The sequence below is a fragment of the Caloenas nicobarica genome, chromosome 8 (genome assembly GCF_036013445.1).
Source record: "Caloenas nicobarica isolate bCalNic1 chromosome 8, bCalNic1.hap1, whole genome shotgun sequence".
In the NCBI taxonomy this organism is placed as follows: domain Eukaryota; kingdom Metazoa; phylum Chordata; class Aves; order Columbiformes; family Columbidae; genus Caloenas; species Caloenas nicobarica.
Window position 1 is genome coordinate 3,896,226 of NC_088252.1, and position 16,572 is coordinate 3,912,797.

At 52.2% G+C, this 16,572-nt stretch overlaps 1 protein-coding gene across 1 annotated transcript in view; it reads right to left on the reverse strand.

Annotated features, from left to right (window-relative positions):
- EPHB1 (EPH receptor B1) overlaps positions 1 to 16,572 on the reverse strand; it is a 72,198-nt gene that overhangs the window by 45,158 nt on the left and 10,468 nt on the right. The window contains exon 2 of the mRNA XM_065640321.1: positions 3,392 to 3,456. Coding sequence (XP_065496393.1) covers positions 3,392 to 3,456 — 65 coding nt within the window. The remainder of the gene's footprint in view (positions 1 to 3,391; positions 3,457 to 16,572) is intronic.

Here is a 16,572-nt window from a genome sequence, read left to right on the forward strand (position 1 = left end):
AAAGCAGTGCACGAGGCTACGGCTTCATTAGAGCCCGACCAGCACATGGGCTGGAGAGCGAGCCTGACCCCAGGCTCTCAGCACAACAGGATCATTTCCCCCAGCAAAGAAAACTAACTAAATAAAACATTACCGCCGCGGAGAGAGGGAATATAGATTTGCAATTCGATTTATAGAAGGGCATTAATATAATCCAGGCTACAATTTCAATTAAGGGACAGCGGCAAACTGTGAATAGTCTATGATGGCATTAGAGTCCTACAGACAGATTTACAACCTCATAATCCATTCATTTTAACTAATCCATGTTTACAGTCTCCTCATAACAGCATTATTCATATGGCAATCTTTAAGCAGCAAGCTGAATACCATGCATAATTTCAAGGAGCGATGCTATAGCAGGACTTGCATGTATTTGTGCTTACGTGGGGACACAACGGCAGGGGGTTGACACCGATCTGCCCCAGGGTGTTGGTCTCCCCAAAGAGCTCACGCACCACAACCAACCCTACAACCAGATCTTGCCCTCTTCCATTTTCTGTTAAACAACCACCTTCCTCACCTGCTCCCCAGGCTTCCCCCCTGGAAACCACAGCCCTGCCGTAAAATAAAAAAACGTAGATTTTTGTTTTGTTTTCAAAGCAGGGTTCTCTACATGCTGCCAACAAACACAGCAGAACTTTTGCTCCCGGGTCCACCTCCTCGGCTCCGCTCAGTTTAAGCAAAGATCAGAGCTCAAGGTTGCACGCTGTTGTTGAGCAATGTTTACCAGAGCAGCAATCAAACCTCACGCAGCCAGCCGAGCGCTCTTTCTCATCCCACGCTGCAAAAAAAAAAAAAAAAACAAAACCCTCTCCACCCTGGGTAAGATGTGCGGATTCAACGCCCTTTCATTACCAGATGCCTTTTCACATCAGAAGGCTGCAGGGTCCTCCCTGAGAGAGGGGGTTGCATTGTTTCTCTTCCCACTTGGGCTTTGAATTCCAGCCCTGCCATCCAATTAAGGCCAGACAACGAGCTCTCTTCCAGCGCTCATGAAAAGCCACTTGGAAATTTCGTGAGGGTTTGGGGCTGGATCTTGATGCCTCCTTGGTATGAGCACTCCTGCAACTGGGCATTGAAGAGCAGCAGGTCCCTGTGATTGAAAGCCCCCCGGTGCCATCGATGCTCTAACAGTGCATCATTTTCACAAGATCCCACTAAATAGTTCACGAAGCGTTGGGGATTAAGACAACATTTTCCTCCATCTCCGCTGAGATTTAAAGCACGCCCAGCGAGGAGAGCAGCCAGAGAACTCAGGTCCCACCATGGCCAGTCCCTGGGGACCACGGCCCGGCCAGCATCCGCATCCCGGCACTGATGCCAGCAGCCCCCCGTGTAGGAAGGCAGGGTAGAGGGAAGCTTTCAGTTTCTTACCCCAGCTTTCAGCAGTCTGGGCTGAAAAAGAAATAGCACTGCCCTAGGATGGCTGCTTTTGGTAGCTGAAGACTAAAACCAAGAAAAGAACAAGTAAATGTGGGGTCTCTGTTGACCATAACGCAAGCAGAAATCCCCATGTCTATGTTAACATCTCCATGCCAGGCATGGGTGGTGATCTGCAAACCCTCCCTGGACAAGCCTCACGTGACTATTGGTCATTACTGCCAGACAAGCCAAGAAACAGCACAAATCTGCCCTCAAATATTTGTTGTAAACAGGACAAACCCTAAAACCCAGTGCTGCAACCGGGCCGCTTGTAAAGACCACTGCACACCTGGAGCGAGAGGAAGATATCGCTGATTTTCAGCTGGTGTCCAACCTACTCCAAAACTTGCCATGGCTGGGACATGATGCCTGCAGGGGGGTTTGCTCCAGGAGTCCCAAATACACTTTAAGATGCTCCATATCCACCCACCAAAGCGCCTGGCACTACTGAAAAACACGCAGTCCACAAGCAAGGGGACTTCACAAGGGAAGTCGTGTACTCCAACATGCACTACAGACTCACTGTGTCTTTAAATAAAGGACTTGGTATTTTGAAATACTTTGTGGAAGATCTAATATACGCTCCTGTAAAGGAGAAGACTCACCAGTAACTCTGAGAGGAGCGAGACACAGAGGATTAATGCCCGATCAGCACATGGACAGGCTTAGGTCACCCTGCAAGGCAGGGCAGGGCCAGGGATGGGGAGCTGGGATGCACGGAGGGATGCAGGGATGTGCGGAAGGATGCAGGGAGGCACACAGAGGGATGCGCACAGGGATGCACTTGGAGGGATGCAGATGGAGGGATGCAGGGATACGCACACAGGGATGCAGGGGTGCACAGAGGGATGCAGGGATGTGCACGGAAGGATGCAGGGATGCACACAGAGGGATGCAGGGATGCACACAGAGGGATGCGCACATAGGGATGGAGGGATGTGCACAGGGACGCGTACAGGGATGCAGGGATGTGCACAGAGGGATGCAGGGCTGCGCACAGAGGGATGCAGGGATGTTGGCTGCGAAGAGGTTTCGCTCTGCCGCTCCGCAGAGGACGAGACCACTGCGGCCTTACAACACATGCTCCCTGTCTGCCTTGCCCGGGCTTTCAGCAATAGCAGCTGCAGGCAGCTATTCACACAGTCCCTCACATTTTGCCAGCATTTTATTTGGGCTCAGATTTTTCTCAACGCAATTCAAGGGCCTCTGATGTGCCTGGAAAGGATTTTGCACCGGCTGCATGTCTGGTTCAGCTCTGGTGCCGCTGTGCAACCTCATTTCTCTGGAGGACCTGGCCAAGGCAGTCATAGCCCAACAAAGCCGGGGCTGGCATCTGTCCCCCTTTTGTGCCATGTCCTGGAGGCCACAGGGACGGCCCCTGCGGCTGTCCCTGTCCCTGCCCGTCCCACCGCGATGCCCATCCATCAACTCGCATCCCTCCCACCACTGCTCCTCTCCCCACCGATTCCATCTCTCACTTTCTCTGTCAGGGGAATGTGAGTCAGGTTATTTTATGCTTCCATTCCTCAAAGGCTCATATTATATAAAAAAAAGATGTTTTAAGTGCCTCAGGGTGTTTTGTTCCTCATTACTTCATAAAAGTGACATTAATAGCCAGGGAAGAGCACTGCCGAGTGCAATTACGGATGATGTTCCAGGTATGAAAGCTGTTTTGAGCTTGCTAATGTTTCCTAATTACAAGCCTTTTGGCACAGGGAGAGGGAAGGCGTGAGAGAGGGGACAGAGAGCGGTGACAGGGCCAGACCCTTCATCTGGGGCAGGGGAGGAGAGAGCGCAGGGATGGAGAAAAGCTCCATTTTCACCAAGATCCCGGGACGTTGCTGCTCCTGCTGTGAATTCCCCAGCAGCGTTTCAAGAGGAATAACGTGAACCTCGTGAGATGACGTTTGGATCGAGAGGCACTTACCCCCGACGGAGGGTTGGCAGTCCAGCCCAGCTCGGCCGTCGCCGTCCGTGTATCCATCAGGGTTTCTGAGGAAACACAAGAAAAGCAAAGCAGATTAGTTTCTCCCCGTGTTTTTGATGACGTTATAAACGCAGAGCCACAGAAAAACATTCGGTTGCCTTCAGGGAGCGCACATCCAACCCTTGGAGTTGCTCAGAAATAAAGCAGCAGGTGCCCTAATGCATCTAATGAACCAATGGCAAGACAAGAGTCTTTGCAAAAAATCAGGGCCTAAGCACAGCCCATGCTGCCAGCTCTGCCTGTCCCAAGCCTCGAAAAGAAAAATAGTGTTACCAGCTAAATAATAATAATAATAATAATAATAATAATAATGAAATGGATGCTGTGTTGCCTGGAGTCATTACACACACATACAAAACCCTGCCTAAACCTGAGCTGGAAGTTTGCCAAATGTCCCCTTTTATGCACCACATCTGCCTGCGGCCCCAAGTTGTCATGGCACACAGTTATTACCTGTCAGAGCAATTTCAAATACGCGAATAAAAAAAAAAAAAAAAAAATCACATTGTCGGAGCGGTGCTCCTCTGCTGGGGGTCTTAGGATGGAGGATTTGGTGGGAAAGATTTAAAAGCTGTAACACAGCTGACATTTCCCTACTTTCATTCTTTAAAAAGAAAACACAGAACACACAACAAGAATAATAGCGAGAGTAACAACATATAGAAACAGATGGGAAAAATCCTCCAGGTTTTATTTATTTGTTTGCAGCAAGCAGACATGCAGATAATTTCCTCGATTCCCATGTCTCGACCAAACAGGAGATGTGCCACGGGCGGCTGGGACAGCCGAGCATCCCCCGTCTCTCCGTGGTCCCAGGTACTCAACGGCAGTTTTGCAGCACCAGGAAAAGGGGCACGACCAGAGAAATAAAGGTCAGGAAATAAAACTCAGCCCAGGAATACGAACTGCCACCGGACGGCTGCTTTTAATCTCTCCACACCCAATCACGGCGATCACAAGCGGGAAACGAGGCTCCTGTTAATCTTCCCACCCCTCCCTTTGCTGCTGGAGGAGCGTGACCGGGAACTCCCTGCCCTGGCACCAGCGATAAACCTTCCCCCCTCCCAAAATCCACGACCCAGCCTGGCTCCCTGGGGTGAGCAGAGGCCAGAGACGGAGCAAAAGGCTGCGGGGGGGGCTTGCAAAGCTTCTGCACCCCCAAATCGGCCCCGGGATGCTGCTTCAAAGCCCCCAGCCCATTGCAGCCGCGCTTTGCAGGGTGTTTTGCAGGGGGCTGGTGCTCCAGACATCCAAACTTCCAGCAAGTTTCTGCTCCCACCACCACCAAGCCTGCCTTCCCTTGCCAACAGCCTCGCGCCTCCTTACACAGTCATTAATTAAACCCCCTTCAAACGAGCAGGCAGGCGTGCCCATGCACAAATCGATGCAAAGGTGGAAGCGAACGGCCAGGCAAACATCTCCCAGTGGGGTTATGTGGGAGGGATGCCAGGAGAGCCCCCCAAATCCTTGGCGCTTCTCCCCGTGGAAAGCAGGGTGTCCTCGTGCTGCGCAGGGGAAACTGAGGCAGGATGACCCAGACCCGGCTCACCCACCCTCTGCAATAAGTAAGGACAGACCCAGCTACAGGAAAGTCCCTTCTTGCAAGGGTTGGTTCAGAAAGGATTTTCGCTCCATCATCTCCCTTCCTGTCCCACGCAGTTACAGCTTCCTTCCCTGGGCGTTGCTTTTTTTTTTTTGGTGGGGCGATGACAGAGGAATGTTACTGTTGATAAAACACGGCTGCGGTGCGGGATGGCGGCACGTGAGGACCGGCTCTGCTCCCAAGTGCCACCGCTCCCCTCCCAAAAATCTCACTCCTTCCCTCCGGCTCCATCCCTCCCCAAAGGCTCCAAAATTGGGAAACAAAGCAGGAAAGCGCAGCAGCAAAGCCGGCACAGCACCGGCACCTCCCGAAGCAGGAGGCTTCAAAACAACTAAATAAACAGAGAAAAAAAGTGAATAAATTGAAAAGAACCGCAGAGAAGCTTTCGCCACGGAGCTTTCCCGAGACACAAGGGAACCGTGTGGCCTGCGGCCAGGGAGGTCACAACTTGCAAAGTTCCTACCGCAGACGCATAGAAACACTTCAACAACTCCAGATGTTGCTGGAGGAGTTTGCCAAGCAAAGGAAAAAGATCTGAGAGCCACCCACCGCTAAAAGCCTGACCCTCTGCACAACACCTCCTGCCTCGGCTCACAAGGACTGTGCCATAAACAAGAGCAGCCATAACCTGGCAAAATAGTGTGGTTTGGTTGGGTTTTTTTAATAAAATAAAACAGTTAGATCCCCCTTTCAGTTCAGATTCCTGCTGAGCTCACCCAAACCCCACAACTGCAGAGGTTCTGGCACCAGAAGGGCTGGGCTGAGCAACTTCCCATTGACCTCCGATATTTCCTCTCGGAGGAAACCTTGGGTTTTACTTCATTTTCTGTGACCTTGGGGGAAACCCCGCAGGGACAATCTATGGCCAGGCCGCTCGGGGCTAAGGCTGCCGAGCACCCTCCTTCAGCAACGGGAGGGTTTGCAGACACCGGTGTCCCTCGCCCCAAGATCCTGCGGAGAAAGGGGGGACACGATGAGGCTCCCAGCGCTCACATCTCCATCTGGGGGCTGCGAAACACCGGTGGGGGGACAGAGGGATCACCCCCAACTCCAGCCAGCCATCAGCTGGGAGCGGGCAAACACTGGGCAGGCAGTAAAACCCCTTTGCTCTGCCCGCTAACAAAGAGATTACCATGGACCAGAGCCTGAGCATCATTAATCGAGCAGAGAAGCTGCACAGACACCTCGCGCCTCTCCTACATCCTGCTGCGAGGACCAGCCCTCGTTATTTGGCACTGGGTATTAATTAAAGCCCCCGCCTTGCCTGCTTAAGGTACCGCTCCTGCCAGGTTGCCCAGGGGATGCTCTGATCGTGCAGGCATGGTGGATGCCCAGGGGATGCTCTGATGGGGAAGGAGCTCAACACACTCCCTTGGAGGAGATTTTGGGACCTGAGGCTGCACCAAAGGCAGCGGACCAGGCTGCGATGGCTGAAGCCCTCGTTAGGGAGAAGATGAGCTCTGCTACGGTGAGCTGAGCTCTCTCGGAGTGAAGAATCTTCAGCTGTATACAGTAGATTTTCTTTAATGGACACATTACTTTAAACTAAGCCTTCGCCATCTGTTCCAGTCCCTAATTATCAATACAAAAACAAACGTCTACTCACAATTACACTCGTAACGAGTAAAGATGCCAGCAATTAGAATGCACCAGCACCCTCGCCGCCGAGCAGCACGTCCATCTGTGACAGCGCTCGCGCGGTGCGGGCGGGAGGACCCGCTGCCATCCCGGGCACAGGGGTGCGAGATGCGGCCGGAGCCGATGCCCGCGGAGGGATGAGCTGCAGCTCAGAGGAGCAAAGAGTGGGCTGGTATCATTCAAGCAGCGAGGGGAAAATAAGATATTTGGGGTGAGAGCGGCCAGGCGCGGAGCAAGGCAATGCAGGATCCACCACAGGAGCCATCGTTTCACACCGGATGATGCCACCTTGCCAAACACCCTTCCCAAGGGGATTTAAGGATCTCAACCCTTCTGAACCACCCCGAAGCAAAGCTGGGCTAGTTTCCCCAAATCCCCGCTCTGAAACCAAGTTTCAGACCTCCCCAGCATAGAAGGCTCCTGCCGAGTCCCACCACGAGAAGATGCGACTTCTCCCCAGCAAGAAGCGAGCTCTGGCTATGGGCAGAGAGAAACGGAGGCAAGGAGGCCAACCTTCTTGTCATATGGAAAGAAACAGATATAACAACAAATTTTCTGCTCAGGGAGGCCACCAAGAAACTTCTGCTCCTCAAGAGATGCCTCGGGGACACGGTCCCTCTCCCAAAGCCAGCAGCTCTCGCTCCTGCAAGAAGATAACGGCAGGAGCCAGCCTCAGGCACTCGAAAGCAAATGCTTGGGCATATGTAGAGAGACGCAGGCACGCCTGAGACAACCAAGAGGAAAGAGACAGAAATTAAGCAAAATAAGGAGAGAGGAGGCTTGCTAACAACAGATGGGTAGAGGGAGATTTGGCAAGGATGCCAGCTGCTGGAAATAAGCCCCCCCGAGATGCACGGGGAGCGGAGAGGTGCGTGTCGATGGCCAAACCTTCAGAGGGAGAGAGGAGACGGGAGGGAACCGTCGGGCGAGGGGCAGGGTGTACAGGTCTGGGGACAGAGGATGCTCCATGGGTGGTTTCTTGAGACTCATTCTGACGAGGCTGAGCAAGCAGCGATGGGCTCAGGGCAAGGTCCAGCCCCCTGGGCAGTGCCAGCCCCACAGCACAACTTTCTGAAGGCAAACGACAGCAAGATTTTTTTTCCCCCCATAAGCAAAGCACCGTATTTCCCCCTGAAATTTCATGCTCATAAATGCCACGCTTTCCCTCTACCTCCTCTTTCTCCCACGAAAGCTTCAGCAAAAAATCAGCCCAAGGCAAGCGCACAGCTTGGGAAGCTTCTGTCCAAGTTTGGTGACATTACCAGGGAAAGGGAACAATAGAGAAACAGAGCCAAGACGCTTTATTACAAAGACTACTGCTAAGTAACATTAACTGCTATGATGCCACGAGTTCTGCCTCCCCCCAGCTGCCGTGGCTTAAAGCCGAGCCCAGATCGCATCACGGTTTTCATCACCGCTACCCATGGTTTGCATCACACCGCTCGATGCCAACGGAAAGAAAGTCCCGCGGGTGCTGGGGGAATAATTTCAATTTAAAATCTCACGATTCCCTATAGATGTAGGGGTTCAAGCACACACCAGGAGGCTGCCCAAGTAACTCCAGGTTGCTCCCCCATGACCACGCTTCTGACCAAAATACCTAAGGTTTCAATAAACCCTGAGCTTCGGGTTAAGCCGGGAAAAAGCAGAAACACCAGATCCATGTGGTGATGAGCTGCTGGGAGCACATCCCACCACAAAAATTCTCTTCTGCAGAGGTTTCCCCATCGGGTTCCTGCCCCTAAGTGGGATGGAGCATCGCTGCTCGCCCCGGTGCCGTGAACGTCGTGACATCTCCCAGAGGGTTGAACACTGGCGTTGGAGGGGCGGGCAGGGTAAAGCAGGACCAGCCTCTCCCTTTGATAAGCCCTGATGCTTTTCACAGTTCCCCAAGAGCACCAGCTGCCGAAAGCGCCGCTGACAGTGTCTGCACACTTTCAATCAAAAATATTACAGCAACAACTAATTACGTCCCATCATTCCCATGGCTCTCTGCCTTTAATGGTGGATTTTGCTGCTACAGAACGAGGGTGAAACTGCTCTGGAAGTGCATAACGAGCTCTCCCCATCAATCTCCTGCAGGTTCGTTATGAAGAATTACCCGCCGAGTAACAAACCCGCTCGAGAACGGAGAGGATGCGCTAAACAACAACAAAGCGAGTCAACACAAAACATGTATTTTAAAGGAAAACACTGGTGCTTTGGGGTCTGTACGAACCTTTTGGGGGAGAGGAGCAGCCGTGCCCGCTCTGCAAAGACATCTCAGCCGTGACACCACCAGCCAGCGGGAGAACACCTGCGGTGGCCAAAAAAAAACCGCTTTCCATTGGAAAAGGAAGGAATTTTTATATATTTTTATATATTTATTTGTGTATATATATATATATATATATATATATATATATATATATTAGCCAAGGCCAAGCGTGCTGTGTGGATCTGCAAGGAGATGCATTAAGCTGTGGCCGCACAGTACAGCCCCGGCCCTCCTCCGGGATCCCCCGTCAATGCCATGGATTTCATGAAGATGCATCGCAGCAGGGCAGGCAATAACTTAATGAAGCTCAGATTTGGGGAGGGTGTTTGCTCAGCAACTATATAACAACTTTATCAATAAGCCGCTGCCTGCTGTGACTGCCGGATGAAACGCTCTAATTACAAGCAGCAAACACCATCCACATCAGGATATAGTAAATTGGAATATGTTGGGTGATGTGTCTGAAAGCGCCCAATAAAATACTTGCCTAAATTTTTGCAAGTTTATGTGCAGATACACAGCGAAGCCAGCACATCAAGCAAGAAGAAAGCATTGACAAAAACCCCTCCACCGAGCCCCACACCTAACAAAAAAAAATTGGGAGGTGATGTAAAGTGTGGACCATAAGGACCAAGTCCCATTTAGCAACAGATGAGCCCCAGCCCCAGCATCTCCCCTCGGTTTTCACGCTTGACCCAGCGCAGGTACATGGTGTTGGACGAGCTCAGCCGGAGCCACACAATCCATTTATCATAATCCTACCGAGGAGAGATACAGTAAATCAAAGAGACAACCTGCCTGCAAATAAATTACAGGGAGGAGGGCGAGGGGGAGAGGAATAGAGAGGAAAAGAGAGAGAACTGCGCAGGGAGAGATAAGAGAGAGGGAAGGAAACGACAGAGAATTACCAAAAAAAGCAGGCACTACGGGGAAGAAAGACAAAGGGGACCAAATCAAATAGAAAGATAAGAGAGAGAAGATAGGGCTTTCAATACCTTTTGTTTTCCAAATTGTAAACCTATTTTAGAAAATCTGGGAACAAGTTTTTAATCCACCGAGCTCAAACGAGACATCCGAGGCAACGGGGAAAATCTCAGGATGGCATGTTACGGGTAACCCAATATTTTCCAAACACAAGGAGCTCATTTGCTGCCACAGTGACAAAGCCGGTTGCCAATATCGCACTTTTTATACTGCGCACAGGCCACGGATGTAAAAAAATCCATGCACACAATACGCACAGATCATAGTCCATACCCAAGTATTTACAGGTGAGCGCAGATGCGTTTGGTAACTCAAAGTCCAGCAGCACCAAGGGCTGAGAGAGGATTTTAGTGGATGCCCTGGCCCAAAACAGACCCAGCTCCTCCACTGTGCCACCTCCAGACCCAGGGCTGGAAGACAACAAGGCTATCTTGCAGGAGAATGTTTTCCAGAACAATGTCACTATCCATTTAAATCCTCATCTTTGCTTTCACAAGCCTGGGTTGCCAGCAAACACCACAGAACGCCGCAGCCTGCCCTAAAAATCACCATATGTCAAGTTTGGCAGCTGCTCGTTTCATCCTCCAGAAGATGTGGAACGGGAACTCAGCCACCCAGAGGCTTTCCCAGAAATCCTGCCCTCCAAAAAGCTTGTGAGGAGAAATTGCACCCTCCAACTCAAGGTCCAGCTACGTGGTGTGAGAAGGTCTGGCCCAAATGAGGGATTGCTGAGGTTGGGAAAGGGCAATTGTCCGCTCTTCACCATCCAACGTTGTCAGCACCCAGGAGCATGCACCAAAGCAGACGAAGGCTGAAGATCAGGAGCCTGAGGACACTCTATCACACAGCCGGGTGGCTTCGGCATGGGCTGGGCACAGCAGCCCCGCGCCACCGGACTTCTTGAGTGGACACCAGTTGGCTTGGACAACCATCTCACCAGCCAAGCAAACAAGGAGGCTCCAGTAGCCCAAATCCATCGCTCGTCATGCAGGAGCACAGCGCCTTAAGGGATGGTGAGGACAAACCAAACATCGGGGAGCGACATCAACAATTACTGCTACTTATCTGTACCTCGCTTGTTGGTCAACAGCCACATGGCGGTGTTGGCTGCTCATAGAATCGAATTATAGAACCACTTTGGTTGGAAGAGACCCTCAAGATCATCGAGTCCAACTGTTAACCCAGCTCTGGCACTAAACCATGTCCATGTGTGCTCCAGCCAGGTTGAATGGAAGCAAGTGAGCTCACCCAAGAGAACGACGTTCTGCCAGGAGCTCTTCTCTTAGGAACACAGGACTTGATCTTCATCGTGCTATGAGAAAGCAAGGAGCCCCAAAAAGAGGAGAAAAAAATAACAACATAAGAGTGGGATTGAGATTTCACAGACAAGGGCCATGGAAGCCTAACAGGTTCAGTGGAACGGGGCTCCTAACCAACCGGGAATGATACAGAATTAGTCGACTGAGAAGACAGAGCAGCCATAAACACCAACAGCATCCACGATTACACGTGCTAGGATAAATTAAAAGGGCGCGCAGTCTTCATGTCTGGATAGACACTGGATATTCGCTCATGGGGTTGCAGTGGGACGTCCCCAGCAGCGCGTTCACACGTGTCTTAGAGCTGCACCGCGCTCGGCTACAAAGCCAACAACCTCCAAGACAACACTGGAGCAGGTGCAAGACGCTTTGCTGAAACCATGTGGCCCCCGTCCCCGCTGGATTTATTTTGCCTCATTCCAGGACAGCACCACCTATGAGGAAAGCTCTTAAAAAAAAAAAAAATCAAAACATTTATCCTGCGTTTCCCTATCACTTCTTTAGAGATTCAGGATGAGTCACCGTCTTGGACCGTGTTCTCCAGAAAAGCTTCGAGCTCGCTACAAAAACACGCATTTCATAGAGCCCTAAATCTAAAGCGCCAGCCGTGCTGTCAAAGAGCCCTCACTACGAGAGATGCACCTGGCGTCGTCCGGCTCCTATTTACTAGATCTTATTTTAAAATGTCAAAGGGATTCTGCATGAGCGACGAGCATGACAGACGGCTCAGCGAGCACCGCCGGGGGACACGAGGTTAGCGATGGGCATCCCTTCGCCCATGCACTCCTCCCAGCTCAGCCAAGCGCTTGGTGCTTCCCCAGACACCAAAATTTGGGGGAAAAACCTCCCTTTTCACCCTGACAAACCCCCCCAGCTGCTGACAGCCAAGGCCAGACTGCCTGGTCAAGCCAGAAACCAAACCCCCCACCAGAATTAGAAGTTTGCGAAGGAAAACCCCGTTCAAGCAACAAGTGAGCGTGGGGCGAGATTCCCGGCACGGCCCCAGCGCAGATCAATCCTGTATTTTTTTCCTGCACCTAGATCGACCCTGTATTTTTTAATGCAGCACCTGACACGTCCTAAAGCCTTCGGGGACGCCAGTCAATTATTTTCAGAACCAAACAACAGCATCGTTGATCCAAGGATGCATCCTGAAGATGCCCTGCTCGTGTGTTGGGGGTCTCGGGGGAAAGGCAGGGGAGCGAGAGCGGAAAAGCGCACGGATGCTGCTGGAGACGAGCTCAGCCCCAGCCGCTGAGGGGAGGAGGTGGAAATATTGAACCTCAAAAGCAAGAAACTGCAAAAGCTCGTCGGCAAGCGGCTCCTCGCGCCGCCTCCCGCCATGCTGAGCGTCGTCTCTCCGTTTTTTGCACCATATGGAGACAGCTCGCAAGTGCAAATGAGGCAAAGAGCGTGAGAGGGAAAGGGAAATAAATCTGAGCCGCCACGGCAGCGTGGGGGAGCTTCCGCCAGGATGAGGCCAGGATGGGGAAGGCTTCGCCAAGGATGCCTGGGCAGGGAGACCCATCACCTGCCCAGCCCTCCCTGCCATGGGGCTGCACACGTGGGAAAACAAGGGGAAAAGGGATGGGAAAGCCACGGGAAAAGCGACGGGAAAAGCGACGGGAAAAGCGACGGGAAAAGCGACGGGAAAAGCGACAGGTCCCTTGGCAAGAGACCCTGTGAGCAGACCCCACATCCAAATGCCACTTCCCAAAAAGCCCTGCAAACCCACCCCTGGGCTCTCCCAGATTTGCCCGGGACTTAACTTCTATTCTTCTCCACTTTCAGATTCGGTCAGAACAGCCAATGGCCGGGATCTATAGCTACCCTGCGTCCTCTCCTGAAATTTTCACTATCAATCCGAGCTGTCTTTGTATAAACCTTGTGCATACAAGACAGCCAGTTGGTTGAGTAAATAACGAAATGCATTTGCCCTGATTTCCTGTTGCCCGCTCACGCGAGGTGCTGCACCAGCTCTGACGGGCCAGCGGGGCCACGTCAAACCCTCACCCGAACACGCCAAGGGCCACCAGCAAGCACTCCACCGACCCTTTGGACAATGCCCTTCAATAGGGGGCACTTGGGGACACCCCTTTGCAAACTGCTGTCCCACCGCATCCCCTTGAGCCAGGAGCTCTGGGATGCGGATTCTGGGAGAAGAAAAACCAACAGCTGCTGTGAGTTGACCTTAAATCGCAAGGGAAGCGAGCAAGGAGAAGTCCCCAAGGCCACCTCCGGCAGCCCAGTCGAACCCTGGGAGATGCCTACAGCCCACCACGGGCGAGGGACGGTCCCGGCGCGACCGGCACGGCTCCATTTCACGCAACGCCAGCTCTGCTCATTTTTAAAGCGGCGCCAGTTGATGATAAACTTCCCCCTAAGCTCATCTCCATCCCCACCTCTTCTCCTGATGACACTGACCCATCCTCCCTGATTGTGGTTTCCTTACGGAAATAAATCACTTTAAGTGCACGGTGTGCTCTGGGGCTCATCACTGTTCATCATCTTCCGCGCAACGGAGCTGTCACATCCTCACAAACTCTGTCACCAGGGTGACACGGGAGCGATTTGGGAGGGCAGACAAGTGGGGAGAGAGCTCCTGCAGCTCCATGGGGTACCAGGAGCTCCCCATCCCTCTTTTCCACAGCTTTCAGATGGTGGGCTCGCACCCTCAGCCCCACACACCCCTCATGGCACAAAAGCTCAGGAGAACAAAACGAAGTAGGTGCAACACGTGCAAGACCCAATTGTTGCATGCAAGCACCCAGAGGATGGCAGGAACGATGGCAGATGCACCTTGATGGTCAAAAGGGTCAGCAAGGTATGTCCCTGCAGGGAAACCTCCTCCAGAAAGAGTGGCAAAAACTCTTTCTCCTCCCCAAATTTAAAAAAGAAACATCTAAGGGGAGGAAGGAGGAAGAGCTGGGCACGGGGGCAGCAAGATGGTCACCAAACCTCCTCCAGCGGCAGATCCCAGGCAGCGCCACGTTCAATTCCTCATCACAGATGGGCACTTCCACCTCCACAAAGTTACTCCAGATTAACCCAGAACAGAAGATCGCGGTTGTCGCACTTCACACAGTAGATTAAAAGCTCCGTGCCAAAACCCCGCGAGGACTGTTCAGGCGACAGCCACACAAAGGCAGTGTTTGCCTGCCACATCGCTTGCAAAAAGCCAAACACTCAAAAAGCGAGAAAGGGAGCAATTAAAGCTGCCACTAATCTGGTAGTATCCACAAAGACAGGCCTGTTTTTCTCAAGGAGGGAGCTTAAGTGCTACCATCTTCCAGATGGCCAGTGGCCCCAGGAGAGGCTGGACCTGCTTGGCATGAACAGCCAAACCAGCTGGCTCGGAAGGAGCCGCTCACCCATCGCCACGTGGCTGATTCCTGCATCCCTGCGTCCAGCACAGCTCCCTCGGAAAAGGAGAAGCTTCCCGGCACGATATTTGGGAGGGTGCAAAGGTACAGGCTTCCCACTAAAGACAACAGCTACGTACACCCTTGAGCGTAGCCAAGGAGAAGACACGCTGCTCTCATGCCTTCCATAAGGTCACACTTGTCTCTCCATCGCCTCCATCCCATCACAACTTCATAGGAGAACACCTCTCGCTGCCCTGGTGACCATGGCAGGAGGAGAAGACCCTGGGGATGCAGGAAGAGGAGCCCCCTGGAGACGGAGGAAGAGGAGCCCCCTGGGGACGGAGGAAGAGGAGCCCCCCAGAGATACAGGAGGAGAAGACCCCTGGGGATGCACACGACAGGACATCCATCACTGCCTGGAAGGTCACCCCAGTTGGTCCCACAGCTCGGCTCTCCCAGCATCTCACCCCTCCCCAAAAACCCACGCAGCCTCCTCCATCCCAACGGGGAGCCCCAGGTCCCCCCCGTTGCCCAGGGCACTTGCACACGCGTTCGCACACGCCGGCACCAAGCAGCGGGGGAAGCCGCGCTGCAGAAATAACACAGGCACACAAACAAAAGAGCACAAGCCATTAATCTGGGTGAACTGGAGGAAATGAAATCATTATGTCTGCAGCTACAACATCCCGAAGAACAAATTTCCTGCCTGGATAATAAATGGATTCTTTTGTTTCACGTTGGCCCCAGCCACGTGACTCTCTTGGCCTATTCCCCATCCAAAACATCGTGCTGTATAAATACCCAAACGGGCTCAAATTTCAGCTGCTAAAAATGTTTTAATTATAATAATATATAATAATAACAACAACAAAAAATCGAGATCTACAGGCTCCCCTTCCCTCTGACGGCTTTCCAGCACACAGGCAAGCGAACAAAAAGTCCAAAAGTTGCCAGTTCCAGCTGAACAGCACAACTGCAATTTTTGAAAGAAAAACCGAGGCACCCAAACGACAGCCCTGCGTTAACGCTCACAATAAACAGCCCCCCTCAGAAAGAGAAACAAGGGGTGCATGAGCATTTTAAGCACCAATGGTCCCAGAAATACCTTATAAGTGTCTCCCAGCAGAAGGATGGGGACCAAAGCCACACGGCACATCAGTGACAGCTCCTGTCCTCCAAACCTCGGGTCTGCGCAGGTTTTCTTCTGCTGCCTCGCTAGGGCTTGGGCTTTATTCATTAGATGGATGGGGAAAGCAGGTTCTGACCTCCCCTGGCTTAGCGAGGGTGTTTTTTGGCTGTAGGAACAGCTCTGGGGGTCTCCAGGGATGCAGACCTCTAGGGGAGTCACATGAATTATGGGTTTCAACTGTTCCTTTAATCCACAACTCCACCGGATCGCTGGATTAAAACCATTTTTGCATCTAAACTATGTGTGTTGCTTCTGATCTCGGCCTCTTCACACTTGCCTTCCCAGCTTTGCAAACACGTACAGCAAACACCGCAACAAGTTTCAAAACAAGACACGTTTTTGAATGCAAACATCAAAGCGCCTCGGTGCAAAAAGTCTAAATTGTTTGGATGTGAAAAAGAGACCTCCGTGAGCAGAAATCGGCTCAAAAATCCCCCCGAGGTAGTGAGCAGAAGATGCAACCAAGCCCACCCTGCCGTACTCCACGTGAAAGGTCTCCTTGGTGCAGCCCAGGAGAAGACCAGCCCGTTTTGACCTCAGAACAGGTTCCCCAGCCACCTCCTCCTTTTATTTGGTGTTGGGGAAAGTGTCTTGGGCACAAACCCACCTCCAGCTCCCCCTCCTCGGGGAGGCAAACCCCGGTGGGGGGTCCTGGTCCTTCCTCCCATCCACCAGCATCATCCCAGGTGGGTGAGGGGCAGCCAAGAAGCTTCTTCCAGAGGGTTCCTCAGAAAGGAGCATTTTTCACCCCAACACTGAACGAAGG